Source organism: Elephas maximus, chromosome 3 (genome assembly GCF_024166365.1).
Source record: "Elephas maximus indicus isolate mEleMax1 chromosome 3, mEleMax1 primary haplotype, whole genome shotgun sequence".
Taxonomy (NCBI): Eukaryota; Metazoa; Chordata; class Mammalia; order Proboscidea; family Elephantidae; genus Elephas; species Elephas maximus.
The window spans coordinates 87,209,151-87,234,115 of NC_064821.1; the positions used below are offsets into that span (position 1 = coordinate 87,209,151).

Genomic DNA, 24,965 nt, shown 5'->3' on the forward strand with positions numbered 1-24,965 from the left:
TAGGACAGATTCCCAGAAGTGGGGTTGCTAGGTCAAAGACTATGATGGTTCTTGCTACAACATTATCAAACTGCATTATGAAAATTTGTTCTGGAGGAAGGGAGCCTCTAGATGGAGGGTGTGAGCACCTAACAGGTTTGCCACTTGGCAAACGGGCAAAAGGCTTGTAGAGGAACTAACGTGTACGATACTGTGGTGTTGGCCAAGTAGATCGTTTGCCAGAGAATGGCTTGGAATCAGCACTGGGTATCATCAGGACTGCAAGTAGAGCTGCTTTGCGTAAAAAGCTCTTGAGATCTCTTTTTACCAGACCCTGTGAGGCGTAAGAAGGTCCATGGGGAAACAGACCTATAATCACCTTGGCTTGGGATTCTGCTTCTACCACAGGCCCGCCACTACTAACAATTGTGGCAAAGTATAGCATTTTCACGGATGCTTCCAGGGCAGGACTGCCCTGCTGAGAAATCTCTTGCCTTGCAGTACAAAGACCAGGATGGGAGAAATTGGTCTGCAGTTCCTGCCTCTCCAGCCTGGGGCTTAACACCCTCTGGCTGCTCCAAGCTTCAAAATGAACTTTCTTGTCTCCAACAAAATGATTTCCCAAGTGGAGCTGAGCTAAGCCATGGCAAGTTAGAGCCACACAGCCTAGGGAACAGGAAGGGACACAGAGGCTCAGAACATCTTGTCTCACTGTTACTTTCTCCCATTGTATCGGGGTATGTGTTTTGAGCCAAACCAGAGATATTCTCCAAAGAGTAACAAAGGAGAAAAGTAACCTAATTAAATTCATTATCACTGAGGAGTATATCTAATTATTGATTCATGATATAAACATATCTTGGGGTCTTTTACGTGTCTTCCCCTGTACTGAGCTCTGGGGTTGCAGGCACCTGCTTTATAGGCGCTCACAAAAGTGGGGTACACACACACACACACACACACACACACAAAGAAACCGACCAGCCTAGGTTTCTCACTCACCATGCTTTTGACTGGCCTCTTATTATCTGGGCCCCAGTGTCAATGACACTTAGATGTGGGGAGAGGCCCTGGGCAGCACCCCGCCCCACCTATAATGTTTATGAGTTGACCTTGGAATATACACCCCTTTCCTATAAGCTGGAGTCCCTGAATGGTGCAAATGCGAGGCTGCTAACCAAGGCTGGCAATTTGGAGTCTTCTCAGAAATGCTTTGGAAGAAAGGCAGGGACATCTACTTAAGAAAAATCAGCCATTGAGAACCTCATGGAGGGAGCATAGTTCTACTCTGGCATACATGGGTTCGCCATGAGTTGGAGACCATTGGTTCCCTGTAGGCAGCTTCAGGCCAGTAGCACCTGCCAAGTGTTTGGTGCTAGAGGTTGCAACCAGAGATCAGAGAAAGGCTCTTCACCTTGACAGGAGGGAAGGAGAGGGACTAAGAGACAAAGCAGCACCTCCCCATTTGTCTATGGCAGAAAGAACCTGGATGCAATCCTCTTGGGTGGTGGCAGACAGCTCAGGTGGACAGGCCACCCTGGCCTCCAGTAGAATGTGTTCTTCTGCTCAGCCTCTTTCCTTCCGGGTGGCTCCACTAGAGCTGAGCTTTCTAGATCTTCTGTCTGGGTGGTCCCTTCTACAAGCCCGCTCCACTCTCAAACACAAATTTAACTATTTAGAAAGCAGCATACAAATGCCTGAGTTATAGTACCGGTTTAGGGGCGTACATGGCTGTGGGTAAAGTATACTTCCTGCAATTCTCCAAAAGTAGAAATAGCTAGGCTGGAAAACCTCTAGATTGCTTTTGGGGCTATAGCTGAAAACGTTACACCTCTCTCTCCACTGGGAATGGGAGGGGGATGGGAACAGTAATGGGGTAAAGGCCTAGGAAGTTTCACCTCTGGCCTTGGGAAAAAACGGAAGGTAGTCTTTGCTGTATAAAGCTCTTGAGATCTCCTTTTTTACCACACCCTGCGAGGCGTAAGAAGGTCCATGGAGAAACAGACTTATAATCACCTTGGCTTGGGATTCTGCTTCTACCACAGGCCCGCCACTACTAACAATTGTGGCAAAGTCTAGCATTTCTATGGATGCTTCCTGCCTCAGGGAGCTCTTGCCAGCAGGCAGGGGTGAGGTGTTACTGGGGGAGGGTGTTCCTGGCATAGTAGCCATCAAATTTTGTCTACCTGGCAAGTTCCTAGAACCCTATTCCTCAACACCTCCCCAGAGTGCTCCCTGGTTTGGCATTGAAGGCACCCTTCCTCCTCTCCTCCACCTCCCTCATGACTGGGAGAGGCAGGGCAGGCCCTATCCACTCTTTGGCATGCCTGGCTCTTCCGGCCTCTATTCCATGAAGAGGTGGCTTGCCAATGGACTTTCAGCTGCTCAATGTATTTCAGACATACTCAAACCCCCTGTAGCTGCTGCCAAAAGGAAACAAAAGCTGTCCCTGCCTTTCTGCAAACAAATAGAGCAAAGAGAAAAAAAAAAAATAAATAAAAGCATCATGGGCACCCAGCCAGTCCTGGAGTTGTTGGAGACAATAGAAGCAGTGTCCCAGCCAGGACCCAAACTCAGCTAGGCCTTCCCCTGGGGAGCCCTCACCTGTTCTGTCTTCTCCAGCTCCCACTTTTTCTTGGTGCCAAGGGTTGCTGATGGGCTTGTGCAAGGCGAAGGCAGAGGAGAGGCCTTTCCTCCACCTCACTGTCAGGGGTTCCCAGGGCCCAGTGAGAAAGGCCAAGTAAGAGTCTAGGAGGGCTGTGTGGCAGTTTAATCATTACCCTTTCCTTCCTCACCCCACCCTCCCTCCAAACCTACCAAACTCTATCCCCTTTCCGTGGTCAAGCAGAAGCCTTCTGGCCTCTTGGGCAACCTGGACCCTAAGGACTAGCAGGCTTGGACTTTCTGAAAAAAGGGATAAAACTTAAGAATGGGAAAGGCATTTAAAAGTCACCCATTCCAACTTTTCCATTTTGTAGATGGAACAGAAACAGAGAAGAGGCAGTGACTTGGCCAAAGCAAAACAACATTCCAGAGGCCAGGTCTTCTTCTACTCAGGCCAGGACTCTGTCCCCAGCATCATCTGGCCCTACAAATTTCAGTTCCTGAGGGAGGCAAGGCCTGGTCCCTCTTGGGTACTACCACAACTCTTTCTCCTCCTCAGTTGAAGTGGTTTCAACCCCTTCGGCTGGGCCATTTCAGCTCCTGTCTGATTAAACTTCCAGGAACCTTGTCCTGACCAGTGGGAGGAATGTAGAGCTCTAGAGCTCCCAAGAAGGCTAGTGGGGGTGGAGATCCCCCAGGGCAGAACGCACATCTAGTCTCTCACAAGCTCAATGGGAACACTAAGATCAGGCCAAATTATGCAAGTGACTTGAGAGCCTTGAGATTTTTGAAGCAATGTAGAAACCAGTATTTCAAATCATTCTTTATAATTACTGCCACCCACAGTGAGGACATCAAGAGAAACCTTTACTTTGATAATTCTAGGAGGTGAAATCTCACTCCAGGAGCCACTTTTATCTTCCACCACACACCTGGAGGTTGTAAAAGCAGTGCAGGGAAGGGCAAGAGCAGAGTGTATGTGTGTGTTTAAGAGGGGGGCTGGTGGAGGGAAGGTGGATCAAAAAAGGACTGTGAATATGGAAATCTCGTTCCTCAATTATCTGAAGCAGGAGAGGCTGTATAATTAGTAAATAAAGGAGTGTAGCTGGAGAAGAGTCAGAAGAAATATCAAACCATGATATAAGAGCCTGGCTCTTCCTTACCAGTGTCGGACAGAACTCACTAAGGGGAGGTGGGAAGGGGTCTTGCTTCTCAGACCATGGCTCTCCTTCACTGTTCTTGCCTCCACTAAAACCTGTGGGAATAGGCTTATTGGCTAGGCAGGGACTGCTTCTTGCCTGCTTTAAAAGACACCAAGGAGCTGGAGAAAGTGGCTAGAGACAGGGGAAGGATAGGGAGTGAATGGTGGGGGCTGGGGAGTGATGGTAGTGGGCTGAGAGCCTGGGACCTGTGTGGCAGGTATGGGAGCAGGGAGCAGTGAGTCCTGGGCTGAGGCTCAGGGGCTAGGCTGCCCAAATGCAGCAGCTGCAGAGGGAGAGCATGTGCAGAAGCGGCACTGCCAGCAGCTAAGCCTATGGGTCAGGGACAGATGTACTCCCAGGTCCTTTTAGGTGAGAGATGCTTTATGGACTAGGCTGGGCCAGCCGGTCAGAAAGCTCCCTCTCAGGAGCTTTACCACTGGATAGCTGCTGCTCCAGCCTGACAACCTTGAGACAGAAGAGCTAGGCTACTGTGTCCTATTCTGTTCCACGCACTTGTCTAGATGGTCTTTACCGTGATCCGGGAGCACAGGGTATATCCCTGGAGGCCACGTGACATGGAGCTTAGGACTGCTCTGCAAGTCTCCAAAATGCCTTTGGAAGGCCCTCTTTATTGGGAAATAAATACAGAGTCAAACAGGTGGGCCAACCAACATCTTTTGGGGGCCAAGAAAAGGAGTATGACTTTCTCAGAACTCAGATCTCCATGAGCTGGTCACTCCCCACGATCACCTCGTTCACTCGTTTGGCTACAAAAGAAAAGGAAAAGGTTTTCTGAAAACTGGCAGCGAAAGATGTCATTTCAAATTCAACTATTTTTAATTCCGTGTTCGCAAACATTTATTCTTCTCCTTTTGTAGTTCTGCTCTTGAGAATACAGTTTGCTAATGCGGCTATGGGAGAGGCAACATCTTCTACATAGGTGGATGGGACTGACCCTCTATACGCCTGGCTCTTGGAAGGTTTCACCTAGGAGGGGAACTGGAGCTGTGCTTTAATGCATCTTCAAGGATGAATAGAGTTTTTCCAGGTAGCAAATCAAAGGGAAGGCACTACAGGCTGTAAGAACAGCATAAGCAAAGACAGGGAGGTGTGAGAATGGGAAATGTGAAATACTCTGTGGCTGGAGAACAGGAAATGGGAGAAAAAGAGTGAGAGGAAATGAAGCTAAAAGCTTAAGTGGAGATATTGAAAGGAGGAAGGGTGATACCTCATATATATTAAAATAACACCACTTACCCCATAGTGCTGAGGTAAGGATTCAATGAGTTAAATGGGTAACTGAGTGCTCAAGAAATAGTATTATTTTCATAAAGTCCAACACATAAGGCTTTCCATGATCTGACCCCTGCTCATCTTTCCAGTTTCTTCTCCCACCATTCCCCATTTACACCAACAAACCATACTATTTCATACTTCTAGACCTTGGCACTTGCTCTTCCCTCTGCCTGGAATGCCTTTCCCCTGTTTTCTCCCACTGCATTCTTACTTACCCTAAATGCCCTGGTCAGGCACCTCCAGTATGCGATGCTTTCCTTTCTGAACTGACCATTTTCTGCTTTGTGAAACCACTGTATATCATACACAGCTCTCTCTCTATATCATTATATCATTTCCTCTACTTCACTGTAAGCACCTTGAGGGCAGGGACAGTGTATTTATGATTATATCCCTAGTGTCTAGCATAGTTACTGGCACAAAAAAGATTCCAGAAGTTTTGGGTAATGATAAGGATAGGGTATGGCCATGTAAGTGGAGAGCTAAAGCTGAGAGGAAGTGAAGCTTGGTAGAGTAGTTCAAGGATCATGAAGCTGGGGGGTGTGGGGGCTAAAGAGTTCATTGACAAATTAGTTCAAGTTGTCCAAGCGCTGGGGAAAAGTGTGTGTGTGTGGAGGAAGACTATGAACCGGGGGTTAAAGCAGTGAATAAATTTAGGGAAGGGAGTGCCTTGGAAGCTGGGCAATGATAGGGCAAAGGTAAGAAAAGGGTTAGCTTTCAAGAAAAAAGAGCTACAGAAAGGAGGCAGTGAACCAAAGCTCTGGAAGGGGTAAGAGAAGCCAGGGGCATGCCCTCTGTCTTTTGCCTGGAGGTATGGGATGCAGAGGACAGGAGAGAGTATTGGCTCACACAGAAAAAGCTGACAACTTAGCTGAAAACTGATTTTTTCTGTGCTAGCTTTCCACGGTCTAGAAAGGTCCAACATTTTTGTCACACTTGAGAGCCTGAGTGTGACTCTGATAGGTGAAGCAGCAAATTTTGGCTCTTCTGAGGCTATAGTTCAGCCTCAGAAAGCTTTGGTGTAGCAAAATGAAGATCCCTGATGATGAGACCAGGATGGACAGTGAGAGATGTTTGGGTCTGTTCATAATGCCCATAGCCAGAAGTCACCTTCTGCTCTCCTAGTAGAAAGGGATCTCTGACTGAGGACTTAGAGAACTTGAGGATTCAGACACGGCTCCTGTTCTGCCCTACCTCTCCAGCTTTGTTCTTGCTACATTGCTCTTGTACCCTATATTCTAGATTTTCTAAATGCCTTGCAATTTCTAACACACTAGACTGTTTTTCCTTCTATGCGTGTGCTACACTGATCCCCTTTGCTTGAGAGGTTCTCTGCTTTGTACATTTGGGAAATTGCCTAATCTTTTGAGATTTAGCCCGACTTCCTGCCTTTAAGATGGTGTTCCTGATTCCTGTTGCAAGAACTGACCAATTTCTCCTTTATGTTATTAATTAACCCTCACAGTCTCTTACCACTGTACCTCCGATACTAACAGGGTTTCCTCCTCTGATACTACACTACATTTATTTCTTCACTTGATATTAGACTGTGAGTAACTGGACATCAAGGAGCAAGTCATTCATCTTTATACCCCTAGCTTAGCAGTGCCTGGAATATAAACCTGAAACCAAACCCGTTACTGTTGAGTCGATTCCGACTCATAGTAGCCCTATACGACAGAGTTGAACTGCCTCAGAGAGCTTCCAGGGAGCGCATCATGGATTTGAACTGCTGACCTTTTGGTTAGCAGCTGTAGGTCTTAACCACTGCACCACCAGAGTTTCCGCCTGGAATATAGTAGGCACTAATTAAATGTTTGTTAAATGTGTGTGTGTTTTGAGAGTTATGTGAGAATGTGGATGTAGGAAATGGAGTATGTATAAAATAAACCAAACCAAGTGCCGTTGATTCCGACTCATAGCGATCCTATAGGACTGAGTAGAACGTCCCCACAGAGTTTCCAAGGAGTATGTATAGTGGAGCCAAAACCAAAAACCCATTGCTGTCGACTCAGTTCTGACTCAGAGTGACCCTACGGGCAGAACAGAACTGCTCCATAGGGTTTCCAAGCAGTGGCTGGTGTATTCGAACTGTTGACCTCTTAGTTAGCAGCCAAGCTCTTAACCACTGTGCCACCAGGGCTCCATGTGTAGAGGACAGAGCCTCCAATCTCTTTGTTAAACAGAACATACTGGACAATCTGTACATTACAGTGAAGCTGACTGAAGATCCAGAGCATCCTCAGGTCTATTCCTCTTTAATTTTCTCCAGTAGGAAGAGAAACCAAGGTCTAGGACTTTCACAATGTTTTCTGTTCTTGTACTACATTGGAAAGAGGCAGTCTTATTTTGCAGGGAAATGATAGGAAAGAGCATGAGAAGGTGACAGTGCAGGAAAGGAAAGAGATTCTGAGTCAGAAAGACTTGTATTTTAATAGGACTTTCAGCAAATCGTTACCTGGCTTTGAGCAAACTATTTCATGTCTTTGAGCTTTAGGTCCCTTACCAAGTTGTTACGGGGATATGGTAAAAATATTGATGTAAAGAGCCAGTATGGTGCTTTGAAAAGTATTGTTGTTGTTAGGTGCCCTCAAGTCAGTTCTGACTCATAGCGACTCCATGTACAACAGAACAAAAACGAAACATGGCCCGGTCCTGCACCATCCTCACAATTTTTGAGCTCATCGTTGCAGCCACTGTGTCAATTCATCTCATTGACAGTCTTCCTCTTTTTTGCTGACCCTCTACTTTACCAGGCATGATGTCCTTCTCCAGGGACTGACCCTTCCTGATAACATGTCCAAAGTACAGGAGACGAAGTCTTGCTAATCTTGCTTCTAAGGAACATTCTGGCTATACTTTCCAAGATAGATTTGTTCATTCTTCTGGCAGGCCATGGTATATTCAATATTCTTTGTCAACACCATAATTCAAGGGCATCAATTCTTTGATCTTTTTTATTCATTATCCAGGTTTCGTGTGCATATGAAGAGGTTGAAAATACCATGGCTTGGGTCAGGTGCACTTTAGTCCTCCATGTAACACCTTTTTTTCTTTTAAATTAATTATTTATTGCACTTTAAGTGAAGGTTTACAAATCAAGTCAGTCTCTCATACAAAAACTCACACACACCTTGCTATGTACTCCTAGCTGCACTCCCCCAATGAGACAGTACATTCCTCCTCTCCACCCTGTATTCCCTGTGTCCATTCAACCAGATTCTGTCTCCTTCTGCCTTCTCATCTTGCCTGCAGACAAGAGCTGCCTACATGGTCTCATGTGGCTACTTCAACCAAGAAGCTCACTCCTCACCAATATCATTATCTATCTTATAGTCCAGTCCAATCCCTGTCTGAAGGGTTAGCTTCAGGAATGGTTCCAATCTTGGGCTAACAAAGGGTACGGGGACCATGACCTCCAGAGTCCCCCTAGGCTCAGTCAGACCATTAAGCCTGGTCTTTTTAGGAGACTTTGGGATCTGTATCCCACTGTTCTCCTGCTCCATCAGGGATTCTCTGTTGTGTTCCCTGTAGGGCAGTCATTAGTGGTAGCCGGGTACCATCTAGTTCTTCCAGTCTCAGGCTGATGTAGTCTCTGGTTCATGTGGCCCTTTCTGTCTCCTGGGCTCATCTTTACCATATGTCTTTGGTGTTCTTCATTCTCCTTTGCTCCAGGTGGGATGAGACCAATTGATGCTTCTTAGATGGCTGCTTGCTAGCGTTTAAGACCGGACATCTTTTTTTTTTTTTTTTTTTTAACACTTTAAAAGGTCTTTTGCAGCAGTTTTGCCCAATGCAATACATTGATTTCTTGATTGCCGCTTCTATGGGTGTTGATTGTGGATCTAAGTAAAATGAAATCCTTGACAAGTTCAGTCTTTTCTCCATTTACCATGATGTTGCTTATTGGTCCAGTTGTGAGTATTTTTGTTTTCTTTATGTTGAGGTGTAATCCATACTGAAGGCTGTGGCCTTTGATCTTCACCAGTAAGTGCTTCAAGTAATCTTTGCTTTCAGAAAGCAAAGTAGTGTCATCTGCATAATACAGGCTGTTAATGAGTCTTCCTCCAATCCTGATACATTCTTCTTCATATAGTGCAGCTTCTCAGATTATCTGCTCAGCATACAGACTGAATAAGCATGGTGAAAGGATACAACCCTGATGCACACCTTTCCTGATTTTAAACCATGCAATATCCCCTTGTTCAGCTCGAATGACTGCCTCTTGGTCTATGCACAGGTTCTCTATGAGCACAGTTAAGTGTTCTGGAATTCCCATTCTTCGCAATGTTATCCATAATTTGTTATGATCCACACAGTCAAACGCGTTTGCATAGTCAATAAAACACAGGTAAACATCTTTTTGGCATTCTCTGCTTTTGGCTAAGATCCATGTAACATCAGCAATGATATCCATCGTTCCATATCCTCTTCTGAATCCGGCTTGAATTTCTGGCAGTTCTTTGTTGATCAACTGCTACAACCATTTTTGAATGATTTTCAGCAAAATTTTACTTGCATGTGATATTAATGATATTGCTCAGTAACTTCCACATTCTGTTGGATTATTTTCTCTGGAACGGGTACAAATATGGATCTCTTCCAGTCGATTGGCTAGGTAGCTGTCTTCCAAATATCTTAGCATAGATGAGTGAGCACTTCCAGTGTTGCATCTGTTTGTTGAAACATCTCAATTGGTATTCCGTCAACTCCTGGGGCCTTGTTTTTTGCCAATGCCTTCAGTGCGCTTGGCTTTGTTAAAAAGCATTAACCAGATATTATTTCCCTTCACTTTTCTCCCAAGTTGGAAGAATGGGGCTGGGTGTGGCCTGGGTACTTTTGCCCTAGAAGGTACTCCTTTCTGTACTTTACAGTCATCTGCTTCCTTCAGCCAGAAGAATGGGAAGGAGACCCAGACAATGAATACTGAGTGTGTTCAGGCTGGGACTGGTGCAGGTGTATGACTGTCAATCAGGCTCCACCCCCGAGGTAAGAATAAAGGAAATACCTCACTGCCTAGCTTTCGAAGACACCTCTAAAAACTCCTCCTTACCCTTTGTCCTTCTATTGCCCTGAGTCAGGCCTCATCATCTCACACCTAAGACTCTAACATTTGTTCTTCCTTTATCCAATCTCTCCCTAATTTTCAGGGACACTGGGCTGTTCTGAAGACAGCCCCGGTTCCAACTAACACTTTTCTTGGACTTCAATGCTCCAGAGCTGAGAGAGGAAATTAGGTGCTTGGCTGGGGCAGAAAACCCTTTCTTCTGCTCTGCTACGCTCCATGTAACCACCCGAGCCTTCTCTGTCCCTCCTCCTAGACTCTTCCTTTTAGTCTGCTCTTGGCCCCAGGGTGAGAGAAGGCCTTGCTCACTGGGAGTCAAGGAGAGAGACTATATCTGGAATGTTGAGGGTAGATGTATTTTTATGGAGATTCAGTAAACTCCCTGTAAGGCAACAAGCAGAACTAGTTCTGCTTGACCAGGGTTAGAAGCTGGCTCTGGTAAACACACTGAAAAAGCTCTGGGCTGGAATCAGGTTCGGAAAGATTCCAAAAGAAAGAGTACAGGTGAGGATGATAAGCTGGGGAAAGGAGTCTCCTTGCTAAGAAGTGGGCCAGAAAGTCCAGGAGACACTAAAGCCCATGATGTCCTAGGGGCTCGGCTAGCCCATCTCTGTATTCCTTGATTGGAGAAGTTATGGCTCAAACTCTCAACACCTGACATTCAGTTGTCATTCATGCATTCTGCACAAAGAATGAAAAGAAACGTCTTGCAAAGTAAAAGGAAGCTGTAATATCATTACCTTGTTGAAAACGGGGAGGAAAGAAAGCAGAAATGCTGAGGTTCCAGGTTTCAGCATACAAGAGAGTGGGGGCCCTCTTGGGTGGTAGTGACAAATGGAGAGTTCATTCATTTAATTATGCCTATGGACTTGATGGCAGTGGGTTTTTTTTTTTTTTTATGGATTTTAAACCCTTTTGAAAACAATAAAAGGGAGCTACTCCTAGCTTCAGGAAGAGCTGAAAGAAGAAAGCATTGGGGATGTTTCTACTTTTTGCTGGGCAAAAACTTACGAAGACAATGAGGCAAGAAGGAGGTGAAAGAAACACTGGGCGGGGGGTGGAGGGGGGGTGGGCACAATCCCAACCCAGAAGAGAACAAAGAAGACAGAGAAACGCAATGTGGAGGCAGGGGAGGGAACATGATAAGGAAGCAGCTCCACCCCAGCTGAGCAGCTGCTTTTGATACTCTGGGTACTCCTTCCAAGGCAACAGAGGCAGAGAAAAGACTGGGTGTTCTGAATCTTATTTTTAATAAATTACCAACAATTTATAATTCCCTGCTCAAGAAACAAAGCTTCTCTGCAACTCGAGGGGAGGCCTGGGTAAAGTGGTATGTTGAGCAGGAGAAAGGGTTAAGACCTGAGGTTCCTGAGGATCAGAAAGAGCAGGGATATGAGGCTGAATACATTTTTCTTATTGGTCTGGGAAAGAGGGACCAAAGGGAGAGAAGGGGCATCACTGACCAAAATCTCCTGAGAAGCCAGGAGTAGCTTTTCTTCTGGTTCTTTTTGGCAGCCATTTGGCAATAATCAGGCTGAAGACCCAGCCACTATGTACCTTTGGTGAGTTTCAACTTTTCAAAGTCTCAGTTTCCACTTTGTGAAATGGTGTCAGTGATAATGCCTCAGGGGGCTTTCATGAGAATCCAATAAGATGGCATACGTGAGAACACTGTTCAGCTGTAAATAACAGCTGTAAGCCAACAGGATTCCAGGAGTGCAGTACCATGCCTCCTGTATTGAAGCTGAAGCTGGTGTTCCAGCCCCCTTACCTAGGGTCGTGCTCCCAGCCTGCATGTGATCACAGCGGAAAGTACTGGTGGCTACGGCACCACTGCTGACCCACGCCCTTGCTCAAAGGTTCTCAGGTGTGACACTGGCAGAGTCTGCCATTAACTGAATGAAAATATCAGATTAAAAGTGCCAGCCTTTCTCGTACTACAGCATGAACACATGAGCTAGGCTTGACCTATGAGATGCAGCTGTTCCAGGTCTTGGACTGGGAACTAGTGACACAAAGAGGTGGGAACCAGAAAAAATCCACTTTGGGGTTGGTGGGTGATGGGAGTAACAGTGCAAGCTGTGACATTCAGTGCTCAGTGAGGAAGGTGGCGGTATCCTCACCAGACTGGTTTGGTATATGATTTTAGCTGCAGCCCATTTTCTAAGCTTTTAGCTAGAAAATTCTGTGAGCTACCCAGTATCTTTCCAATGAACTCTTCATCAGCTTAAATTGGCCAGAGTTAGTTTATGATGCTTATAACAAAAAATCCTGACACTCAGGAACGGTCTCTCTCAGAAATGACAATTCTCATCTGCAGAAGAAGGTTCTTGAAAGACGAGAAGAAAGGCAGCAGGGATGAGAGTTGTGCTTAGTGTCAAGTGGAGAAATTAAGTTGAAGGATGATTTCAGGCCAAGGCCAGACCTCCTCAGTTCATTTATCACTGTCTCATGTGGTTCTTTTATCACCATAACCTCAAAAAAAAGGAGAGACCCCATGATAAACACAACCATCTCACAAATGCCTTTCTTGGGGCCCTGATTTTGTGTCCTGTAATCTGCAAAAATATGCTTTATGTATCCAAAATCCAATCATTCACTCATTCACTCTTCCGCTGCTTTTTTTTTTCCTCCGGAGTTATCTACTATAAGCCAGGACCTATCTGAGAGTTAGGGATACAGAGAGGAATAAGACAACCCTTGGCCTTGAGGGTCTCAGTCTAGCAGGGAAGGAAGACAGGGAATTGCTATAGCTTGAGATATGTGTGTGGTGGCCAATGTTCAGGGGTGCAGAGGAGGAAGAAATGTTCAGCCCTGCTGTGAGGAGTCATGGGAAGGGACAGAGAAGGTTTTTGCAGAGGAGAACACATCTGGGCAGAATCTTTAAGAGAGGCATTTCAGAGAGAGAGACAGACAGACAGATAGACAGACAAAGATGTGCAAAGGCATGGAGAGGTGCCACAGCACAGTATACATGATGAACTCGAAGTCCCTTGATATGCTCTAAGAGTTGGACATAACTGGTTGCATTTAATTCTCACAACAATCTGCCTAGGTAGGTATTAATGTCCCAATTTTCCTAGTAAAGAAAAACTGAGACTTAGAGGTTAAAAACTTAACCTGGTGCACATCCAGTGAGTTGCACAGTTGAGATGTGAACACAGGTCTGTTTGACTCCAAAGCCCAAGAAGGAGGCATGTAACTTTAAAAAAGGGGTATGGAAAAAAATAATGAAGGTCTCTGTTTAATGGGGAGAAGGAAAATACTGTAGAGTACAATCTTGCAGCATATAAACACATTTTACATTAACAAATGATAAAAAGCCCAACAACAAAAGCATCAGTATATGATGTGAGTGTATAAATGCCTGACAGGGAGAACCCCTAGCATGCACTACAGGGTAGCGTTCTCACTCATTTGGGGCACAGAGTATTTGAATCAGGGTATTTTCTGCTGAACACCTTAAAAATTGATAAAGGTAATTCCATTATGCAAACTAAGAATATTTTCACTTCTGTAATTTACTTTCCTAGTCATAAGTACTCTTATTAATAATAAAAGAAGCTATTGGATTAAATGTGGTTTAGCCATGCCTAGGTTATTCTGTTAACATCTGTTTCCTATGACTTACTAGCTCTGTGATGTAGGGCAAATTAATTAACCTCTCTGTGCCTCAGTATCCTCATCTACAAAACAAGGATGATAATACTACAAAAGGTCTACGGGAGGAAAAACAAACATTAAATAAATCCCATTTGGTTTCTCAATTTTTTTCTGCTAACTGAGGATTTACTACAATCATCCATCCGGATAGAGAGTGAGACCCAGCGGCTACTGAACAACATTCCTAGCCAGTGTCTTCGCACTGATATCTGACCCAGTGATGTGAAAACAACCAAGTGGCTTCTACCAATTCTAAATTGGCAGGGTTAATTCCTTTAGCAACTTCCAACCTCACTCTATTTTAGGGTTACGAATAATCTCAAAAGGAATCAGCCATTCTTACTGATCTTGAGCTTTGTGTACTTCCTGGTTAAAACACTCAGCCAAATTATGGACAATTCAAACTCACCCTGCCTAGCAGGGAAACCCCTGTCTTTGTGTGTCTCTCAAGTATTACACAGTCCTTCTGCAGGTTACAGAACAGAGGGAGCTAATTGTACTGCTAACAGCATCATCTTTAATGGCTGTGGGTGTTAAGCCCTGCTAAACTTCTCCTAGGCCAGGAATCTATGGAACCACCTCCCTTAAATACCAGGTCAGAAGAGGCGCTCAAGGACCTCAGGAGGCCACAGCTAGGTCCAGAGCCCTAGCTGGATTACTGGATGTCTCATGCCCATGAGCCATTGTAAAATACTGGCACCAGTCCAGGATACTAGATATTTTTGTGTTTTTAATTTTTTGGTAGTAAGGATGTATACATGTATGAGATTATCTATAACAAATTCCTAGAAATGGGACTGTTAATTAAAAGTTTAAAAATTTGACAGTGGTGTCAATCATACTCCAAAGATGGCTTTATCAATTTATGTTCTCACCTGCAGCACATGCATGTGCTAGCTCCCCACATTCTCACCAGCACTGAGTATTATCTGTGCTAGAGTGATAGGCAAAAAATGGCATCTGTGATCGTAATCTGGGCTCTGGTTTACCTTTGGCTTCAATCCTCTGGCCACTTCCAATTAGGCAGTCCTTGATATCCGCTCCTTTCTCGATCACAGCATTGTTGCAGATGACACTGCCCTGGATGCTGCATCTGAAACATAGTAACCAAGGGAGAGAGTGCCCACGGATCTCATCACCTTCCTCACTAGGGGTTCTGGCCCCATCATAGGCCAGGAACAGCTGATCAGTTCGATTAAAGGCTGTATGCCTCAAGTTATCATTAGAAGACAGAATGGCTCAGCTAGGCCAAGAAGGACCCAGCTTTAGAGAAGCCCAGAGTTGGGATATGCTCATAATGACCTCTTCCCCAAGGCCTGAAATGAGCAGATATCCTGACTTCAGTTCTTTAGGGACTCTGGACCTAGAGGTCTAAATTCCAACCAACCTCTCCTCCTCTGGTCTGGACAAGCTGGGGCTGGTCCCTGGGCTGACCCATCCCTCTTGCCTCTCATCTGGGAATAAATACCAAATTCCATTTCCGGCTCAGATCTCATGAATCTCCCTAGGAGATAAACTATGGAAACAACAGGTGTTCTACAGTTCCTACCACAGACTCTGGTTAATCAAAATCATACTCATTTAGGAAAAGAAAAAAAAAGGACATTTTAAAACCCAGCTCCATTCCACACTACTCTAGACCCTGAAGTCACACTCCCCAAAACAGCACCAATGGCTCTTAGCATTTGAATGTGTTTAAACAGCATCTTCCTAGCTCCTGAAGTATGGTGGGTGGAAGTAAAGGCTCTTTTGAAAATCATCTCTAGCATTTATTGCACACTTACTCTACACTATATTCTCTACATACGTAAATACGTATATTATAGGAGTGACTTCCAAATCTAGCCATTTCATCAGAAAAATCATCCGGGTGGCATAAGAAGTAACAAATAAAAACACTCTCAATATCCTGGACCCTGTCAATCTTTTTAGTAGGTCTAGGATGGGATACTTATGTATCTAAGTCAGAAAAAAAAGCTTCTGATTCTGGAAGCTCTAGTTTTACTTTTTCTGCAGTAAAAATAACATTTTGCAGATAAGGTAACAGATTTAGAGAAGTTAAACCCCTTACCAAAACCATTTAATTGTCAAGTAGCAGATTCACATCCAGTTCTGCCTGACTCCAGAATCCATACACTTAGTCATAATGCCACACAAAGAAGATAAGGGGAAAAAAGACTGGCTCTGTGGAAGGAGCTCTGTCCCGACAAGTGAATACTCAGTACCTGAGAGTCAGAAGTGGGCAGCTGGAGGGAGGAGAAGTAGGAAAGGTGTGAGCAGCGATTTAAATGAGGCAAAACAAAACAAAACATCAACAAAGGAAAAATTTTCAAGCAACCCACGAGGCATAAGGGATGGGGCAAAGGGCATTCCAAGAACTGAAGCCATTGATGCACAGGCCATTAAAAAGATTCTTCTCAAATGCCAAAACTTTAGTAAAATACAAAAAGGAATTCTAGCAGCTTTTGGCATTTCAGAGTCATCTTTATCTCTAGTCTCTGAGAAGGTTAAACCTGTTGGAAAGCAGTAAAAGGCCAGAACCACAGAACCTTTGTGGTGTGGGCTAGAGATGGGCACAGACAGTACTAGTTTGTTTTCTGGCACAGACTCAGGACGCACTCAGTGGGTGGGCTTTAAGGGACAATCCAAAGCTTTCCAAACTGCCCTCTGCCTTAGGCAAAGTAGCCCAGCTGGCAGTTAGGGTGGTTCATGTTCCTGGAGAAATTCCCCGTCCCCCCTGCCCCCCCGCCCAAAAAAGTTATTAAGGAAGTATAGAAAGGCTGAGACACAGAGGCTCCTGGAAAAGAGCTAGTATGTCATTGAAGAGTCTCATTTCTTTTTCTGAGGTGGGAATAGGGGACGCTTCCTACTCAGTAGCTTAAGAGCTAGGTAAGGTGTAAACATAGTCCATAGCAGCCATAATTAGAGACTAACTGGCTATTTTGGAATCTGGGATATAAATGGGAACAATTTCTGGAAGGAAGAGGCTAGAGTGACTGAGGTCAGATTTCCATAGCAATGGATAACCTGGGTTTTCCTTGTTTAGAAGGTCTGATTGAGGACTTCAGAAATCTCCTATAATGCATCCAGTATGTATGACTCCCTCTGCTTGAAACAAACCACCACTGTAGAATCTGGAAGGAGCCCTGGTGGCGCAGTGGTTAAGCACTCCGTTACTAATCAAAAGGTTGGTGTTAGAGCCCACCGGCCCCTCTGTGGGAGAAAGATGTGGCAGTCTGCTTTCGTAAAGATTACAAGCCTTGGAAATCTATGGGGCAGTTCTACTCGCTTCCTATGAGTCGGAATCGACTCAACAGCAGTGGTTCAGTGGGTAGAATCTGGAGATATAATAGGGAAAAGTAGGTTGGCTGATGGGAAGCTGGGGGCTGTCCTGAGAATCCTGCTCCAGTGGATCTGGTGGAAGGCTTCGGGATGTCCTACACCTGACAAAATGTTTACTGAGTGTGAAGCTCTCTTCTGATCACTTGTTTCCTGTTCCCCAGCATGACAAGTCACCTCTGTTAGCAAGGCTGAAGTACTCTGGGAAATTTTCAAATCAAATAAGCTTTCCTTATGGCTAGGAAGAAACTTCATGATCAAGGATTTTACTGGAAGTGTGTGTGTTTGCTAATGCTAAGGCGACGGACTGATAGGACTAAATTAAACAAACCCTCTCCAGGCTCCAATTCACAGTAATAACTCTGCTTTTTTGCTCAGTGCCTAAGGAGGAGAGACTGGTAACTTCCTTACGCCTAAGAAAATAACTGGCCCCAGTGCCAGGCTACAGTTTTTACAACCTAGTATTAACTCTCAGCTTGGTGCTAAGGACTCTGCTGTGCTAGGGCCTAGCTGCCTTCTCTAAAAAGTTGCTTAGAGCAGGCTCAGACTAAGTATTGGAACTTTGGTCCTCATTTCTCCTTGGAGCTTTGGTGGAGAGGTGGCTGTGAAGAAAACACAGCAGTCTTATAGTAGGATCATTGCTTGGCCAGGCACATCACACTATACTCATGCTGTGGATGCAGCCCTGATCTAGGAAGCAAGAGTGCCTCCAAACTTTCATTCCTCTTCTGGTGTTAGTTTGGACTTTTTTTAGTTCATTCCAGGGAGGAAAAGGAACTCATACATGTGTAATGTCTAATATGTCCCAGTCATGGTGCAAAACACTTTACATTCATTATATAACTTACGGTAATCCTCCCAGCAAACCTGCAGAGATGATGGTATTTATGCTAACTTTTGGTTTACAGAGAAAATTTAGTCTCACAGAGTTTAAGCAATGTGCCCAAGCCTACACAGTGGCAAGCGGCTCTCTGTGTGTCATGGGCTCCTGCTTCAGCTGCTAAGTGGGCAGTATTTGGCAAAGAGCCACTAAATTTCTCAGTAACTCTTTTTTTCCCCTGAGGGTTAGTTTGCAGGCTTTCTAAACCTACTTAAAACCCTGGGTGAGAAATGAATATGGAACGGGAGACATGTAGCTTTTTGAGGAATGTAACCACGGTCTGCTTTAGGCCAACTCACTATTTCAGCCCAAAGATTATGGCTGAGTCCCTCCAGGTGCTGAAGCCTTCTAACTTAGCCCAAAGGGTCTTGGTTCAAGTGGTCCTCTAGATGAACTGCCATGTATTATTATTATTTAATACTTTATTTTTGTTGTTGTTGAGAATATACGTGGCAGAACATACACCAATTCAACAATTTCTACATGTACAATTCAGTGACCCTGATTATATTCTTTGAGTTGTATAACCATTCTCACCTACTTTTTCTGAGTTGTTCCCCCGCCATTAAAATAAACTCACTGCCCTCTAAGCTTCCTATCTAGCCTTTGAAGTTGCTATTGTCAACCTGATCCTGTATAGATAGATCTTAAAAGAGCACAATGTTCAAGACAGACATTCCTTCCTAGTTAAGCTAAACTACTGTCTGGTTTTAAGAAGACTTGGGGGACATTTTTGGCTTAAAGTTTAAAGATTATCTCAGAGCAGTATTTTCAGGAGTTCATCCAGCATCCATGGCTCCAGAATGTCTATACTCCATGCAAATTTGAAATTCTGTTCGGCATTTTTCCCCTTTTGACTAGAATTCTTCTATAAAATCTTTGATCAAAATGTTTAGTAGTGGTAGCTGGGTACTGTCCAGTTCTGGTTTCATGACAAAGGGGGCAGTTGTTCATGGAGGCAATTAGCCACACATTCTATTTCCTCCTTCTATTCCTGACTTTCCTTCTTCCTCTGTTGCTCCAGGCATATAGAGACTAATTGTGTACCTTGGAAGGCTGCTTGCAAGCTTTTAAGACCCCAGGCGCTATGCAAGCAATTAGGAGACAGAAAAGAAGCACTAAATATATTATTAAGGCAATTAACTGGGATGTCCCATGAAACCATGACCCTAAACCTCCAAACCAAGGAACAAAATCTCTTGAGGTATTTGGTTGTACATAAGCAGTCTCAGGGAAACCCTGGAGGCATGTAGTGGTTAAGAGCTATGGCTGCTAACCAAAATGTTGGCAGTTCAAATCTACCAGGCGCTCCTTGGAAATCCTATGGAGCAGTTCTACTCTGTCCTATAGGGTCGCTATGAGTCAGGATCGACTCGAAGGCAATGGGTTTGGTTTTTGGTTTTCAAGCAGTCTCAGCAGCTGTTCTTTTTTTTTTTTTGGTCATTGTTGTAAATACATGTATAATACAACTTTCCCAATCCAACTTTTTACAGGTGTACAACTTATTAACAGCAATTACATTAGTTGGCTGTGCAATCCTACCTTTAAATCAATGTGATTTTTCCATCATCATAAACAGAAGCTCAGTACTCCGTAAACAAATAACAGCTCCCTCCTCCCTCCCTCCTGTCCTTGGTAACCACTAGGAAACATTGGTCTCTATGTATTTGCCTGTTTTTGTCTTTTTATATAGTGAGGTCATACAATATTTGTCCTTTTGTGATTGATGTATTTCACTCAGCATGCCTTCAAGCTCCATCCATATTGTAGCATGTATCAAGGCTTCATTTATCTTACTGGCTGAGTAATATTTCATTGTATGTACCTCATTTTGGTTATCCATTCATCCACTGATGGGCATTTAGGATGTTTATATCTTCTGGCTACCGTGAATAGTGCTGCAATGAACATTGGTGTACAAGTCTCTGCTTGAGTCTCTGCTTTCAAGTCTTTTGGTTTTATACCTAGGAGTGGAGATGTTGGGTCATACAGTAGTTCTATTTTTAGTTTTTTGAGGAGCTCTCACACTGTTTTCCACAATGGATGTACCACTCTGCACTCCCACCAGCAATAGATAAGGGCTCCAATTTTCCCACATCCTCGCCAACATTTCTTATTTTCTGTTTTTTTTTTTTTACGCTTAGCCATCCTAGTGGGAATAAAATGGTATCTCACAGTGGTTTTGATTTGCATTTCTCCGATGGCTAATGATGTGTGTTTGGCAGCCATTTGAATGTCCTCTGTGGTGAAGTGTCTATTCAAGTCCTTTGCCCATTTTATGATTGAGCAATTTGTCTTTTTGTTAAGTTTTTGAAGTTTTATATATATTTTGGTCATTAGATTCTTATTGGATATATGTTTTCTGAAGATACTCTCCTAGTAGATAGCTTGTCTTTTCACTTTTTTGATAAAATCTTTTGATGAACAAAAGTTTTTAATTTTTATGGAACCATGTATTATTTTTAAAGAAATATTTCAGGCATAGAAAAATGTCTAGAGAATAACATAAAGAACACCAGTGTATTCACCAAAGGCTCAAGAAACAAACAACAGAATCTGCTGTGTACCCTTCTTGGATCACATTTCCCTCCTTTCTCCACCAGAGGTAACTACTATTTTGAATCTGGTATTTATCATTTTTTAAAGCATTTTTACTACATATATTTGTAGACAATCCATCATATTGTTTTGCATGTTTTAAAATTGTACATGAATGCTATCATTCTCTACGCATCCTTCTGCATCTTGCTTTTCCCCCTCAACATCAAGTTTGTGAGATTAATTCAGGTCAATGCATATAATGAGCCGTAATACTTAAAGAAATATCTAGCCTTTTTCTATCCTGGCTACTCTTGCCCTCAGGTCCTCTAGATTAAAAATGTACAGGCTCCAGTGAGCAGGCGTAACATTTTCTCCTTTGAGTTCTATGTGCCTCCCTATACTATATAAAGATCTAGTGGTGAGAAATATCTCCCTCTTAAGGAATCTAAGTCCTTATATTACCTAAGCAGGGGGTAAGAAAAAGGAGTTTGTGCGTGTGTTTGCCAATAAAACTTTACTTACAAAAGCAGGCAGTAGGCCAGATTTGACTCATGGGCCATAGTTTGCTGACTCCTGTAGAACACCACTTTTGTGTATATGTGTGTGTGTGGTAAAATATATATAACAAAACAATGACCATTTTAACTATTTTAAAGCTTGCAATTTGGTGACATTAATTACATTCACTATGTTGTGAAGCCATCACCACTATTCATTTAAAAATGTTTTTCATCCCTCTAAACAGAAATGCTCAAGTAATAATTCCCTATTACTCCTCCATGAAAAATAGATCTTGAGGGAATCAAAGCAAAGATTTGACAGCCTCAAAGAACTAAGTTATAGGATTCTCCATCTAAGAAGATGGGTTTAGTGCAGCTAGTTCAAAGACAGGGAATAAACCAAAAGTCCTTAGGAGCCCCTTGAGTCTAGGGGATCTTCCCAAAGTTTCACAATTTGGTGTTTTTAAAAAGTCTGACTGAAGGAATGTAGACAGGATTCTTTTAATGGTTATGTTCTTTTTTACAACTCTAATTTTGTGTTTAAGGGTTTATTTTACACCTCAAGCTACCCATTTGTCAATAGTTAATTTTGTTTCATTTTTTATTTGGCTATATTAAATCTTCAAGTAGAATTTTCCATTAGGGTTCATGGGTGAGACATTTCCTGTGCCCTGGAATATTTCTAATGCTTTTATATATAAACCATAACTTGACTGGTTATAGGATTCACAATTGTTTTTCCCTCTAAATTCTCTAAATGTTGTTCTATTGTCTTCCGGCCTTAAATGTTGCCATGGTGAAGTCTGAGACCAGTGTGTTCCCCACCCCCTTTTTTTTATTTATGTGCCTTGCATGGTTTTTCTTTCAGCTCTGTGTGCCTTGGTATTTTCAAAAATAGTGTTTGTCATTTCTTCTTTGGTTCACCTATGCTCTCATTCCTTTCGCTGGTTGAATCTTGATGTATTCTTTGGTTAGGATCTAAATTTCATTGTATCTGGTAGATATTTTTTAATCTGTGTACGGTATGTGGCAGTTATTTAGAAGCTTCCTTCTTTTTTTTTTTTTTTTCCCATTTTGGTGAGTTTCAAGGAGTGAGGCACTCACTCTACTATTTTTCCTAGAAGTAGATAGGGCTCTCTTGACAGAAACTTAGTCAATTACTCGTAACCTGCTGCCATCGAGTCGATTCCAACTCATAGCGATCCCATAGGAGAGAAGAGAGCTGCCCCATAGGGTTTCCATGAAGCAGCTGATGGATTTGAACTGGTGACCTTTTGGTTAGCAGCCAAATGCTTAACCACTGTGCCACTAGGGCCCCAGTCAATTATAGCAGCGGATTTAAATCAGAGATCTCCAGTAAATACTTACAGGTTACCGAGTATATATAAAGTACAGTATCAGAAGCTTAGGGGGATACTAAGACATAAGAAGAATTTCTTGTCTTTAAGGAATTTATAGTTTAGTTGAGGAAAAAAGAAAGATGCCACACGAACACAAGTAAAGTGTTATAGGAGCACAGGTAGCATAAAGGAGAGGGAAATAATTTTGGGCTAGGACACTTTAAGAAGGTTGCATGAAGAAGCTGGAATATGCATTGGACCTTGAAAGATGGGTAGCATTTCTACAGGCAAAGGTCTCCAGAAAGAGGCACTTCGAGCAGAGTGAATGCCAGGAGTAAAAAAAAGGTGGAAATGGAAGGGACCCAGTGGGCAGGGCAGTCAGTTGAGTACAGCTGAAGGGTACTCTCAGTGTAACAATGAGGAGCAGCAATATCTTGTTTGGCTCTGAGGGCTGCACTTGCTATCTGTAGAAGGCACAGGATCCTAGGTGAAAACCTGGTTCCCTGGCCTGCCTGCATGCGAAGGTGCTATTCCAGACTGCTGCTTGTGTCATTTCCTTGGACTAGGAGGAACTGAGGAGCCCTGGTGGTGCAATGGTTAAGCACTTGGCTGCTAACTGAAAGTTGGCAGTTGGAACCCACCTAGTGGCTCCACGGGAGAAAGACTGGCCATCTGCTCCTATAAAGATTATAGCCTAGAAAACCATATGGGGCAGTTCTACTCTGTCACATTGGGTTGCTATAAGTTGAAAATCAACTCCATGACACCTAACCACAACAAAGAGGAAATGCAGATGTTGTCCAGGAACAGGGCACCTGGTCAGAATACAGGACTGACACTCAAGCCTTGACAATGAAGTTTCTAGTAGACTTTGGATTCCTGAGCATCAGGTATCATATAAATTGGAAGTGGTAGAAAATAAGAAAAACAGGCAGGAGCCTTCTCTGCATAGTCTTGCCTACACCTTCCCCGGGGTGGTCCTATTAGTATCCCTCAAGCCCTGAGGACCTTGGGCAGGTGGCCAAGCCACTGTCCAGAAAGCCTCAGCAGCCCACTATGGCTGGTAGAGACAAGTAAGCCAAGAATATGAGAAACTCCCTTCTGGACAAGCTTATGCTCCCACTCTGCCACTCAGTCCAGACGTAATAGCAGCAGGGTAATCAAGTCTCACAGCACTGCAATTTAATTACATTTCCTAAATTTACCATAAGTAATTAAAACTAATGACCTCCAAATAATGTAAAAAAGTTCATTTGGGTTGCAGGATATCTGATCTTATCACCAAGAGCTAATCTGCAGGCTTGGGAAATCTCTAATGGTCTTCCTAGTCATTAGTCAAGTGTGGGCTGCCTACATAGCTTTCCCTCAATCTTTTTAGTGAAAAAAGCAGCAGCAGCGGCCATCTGTACCATTACTGTTTCCCCAGATAGAAATCTTATTAGACCATCCAGGGATGATTATGCCTCCTCTAAAATAGCAATTGACTCTGGGCCTTTTCTTTGAAATTTCTCTCATATAAGGAAGTTATAGTTTTCTTAGGGAGCCATGGTTTCCTCACCAAGCCTCTTCACGTCAATTCAGGACGCTATCACTGGACTCTGAGGTAGTACTAGATAGCTGCTCCTTAGTCTTTCCACTCATAGGACGGGAGGGAGAAGTTACTAATTAGAGCAAATGGGAATGATATGGCACTGTCTTGCTTGGAAGGTCTGAAGCAAGATGAGACAGAGAATGGAAGCTACAAAGCCTCATGAGCTACTTAGGAATAAGGTGATTAAATGGATAAAGGCAAGTGTAGTTCTGCTTTTCAAAAGAGAAAGAAGGTGATATTTGTCAATCTAGTGCAGGAGTCTGGAATGGTGCATGGAGTAAGTAGCAGGGGTGCAATGAGAAAGAAGTCTGGAATGCTATATAGTCTATTTATCTGTAAAAATGTAGGAGTCAAGCTCGATGACTCCTTAAAGCCCCATTTTACTCTAACATTCCAGGACTCAGGGTTAGAGCCAGATCATGAGGAATCTTGAAAACCACATAATGAAGTTCAAGCTTTATTCTAAAGGTAATGAGGAGCCTTCAAAAGTTTTTGAATAGAAGAGGGACATGATCAGAGATATTCTTTAGGAAGATAACTCTGGTAATATGCCACCTCTGTGAAATGGCATAAGGTGATAAAAACAGCAACAACAACATAGTAGCTAACATCTATGTGCCAAGTGTTATTCTAAATGCTTTATATTTATTAACTCATGGACAGAAATCAACAAATATCAGAGCTAGAATCAATCTCAGGCTGATCTGGTCTAGTGATTTTCAAAATTTGTTTTATGAATCTGCCTCACATCGTGCAGGAAGACAAGTGCCCCCTACCTCACCCTCTGTACTCAGAGCAGCTCTGCTTTCATCAATTTAAAATACTGGGCTTCTGCATAAGATTTATCTTAAGAAAAAGTTTCCTTTTTAAAAACTGTGAACAATTATTGATATGGTAATATCCTTTCTTATTTTTACCACCTATGTTTGCCAGTGAAATTCTTATGGATAGTAACAGAACACTGT

General features: G+C 43.4%; 1 protein-coding gene across 1 annotated transcript in view; it reads right to left on the reverse strand.

The window, feature by feature from the left end:
- Positions 1-4,002: 4,002 nt before the first annotated feature.
- EIF2B3 (eukaryotic translation initiation factor 2B subunit gamma) overlaps positions 4,003-24,965 on the reverse strand; it is a 168,852-nt gene continuing 147,889 nt past the window's right edge. Inside the window, exons 11-12 of the mRNA XM_049879133.1 lie at positions 14,799-14,902; positions 4,003-4,552 (exon numbers count right to left, since the gene is read on the reverse strand). Of these exons, the coding sequence (XP_049735090.1) occupies positions 4,500-4,552; positions 14,799-14,902 (157 nt within the window). The 3' untranslated portion in view covers positions 4,003-4,499. The remainder of the gene's footprint in view (positions 4,553-14,798; positions 14,903-24,965) is intronic.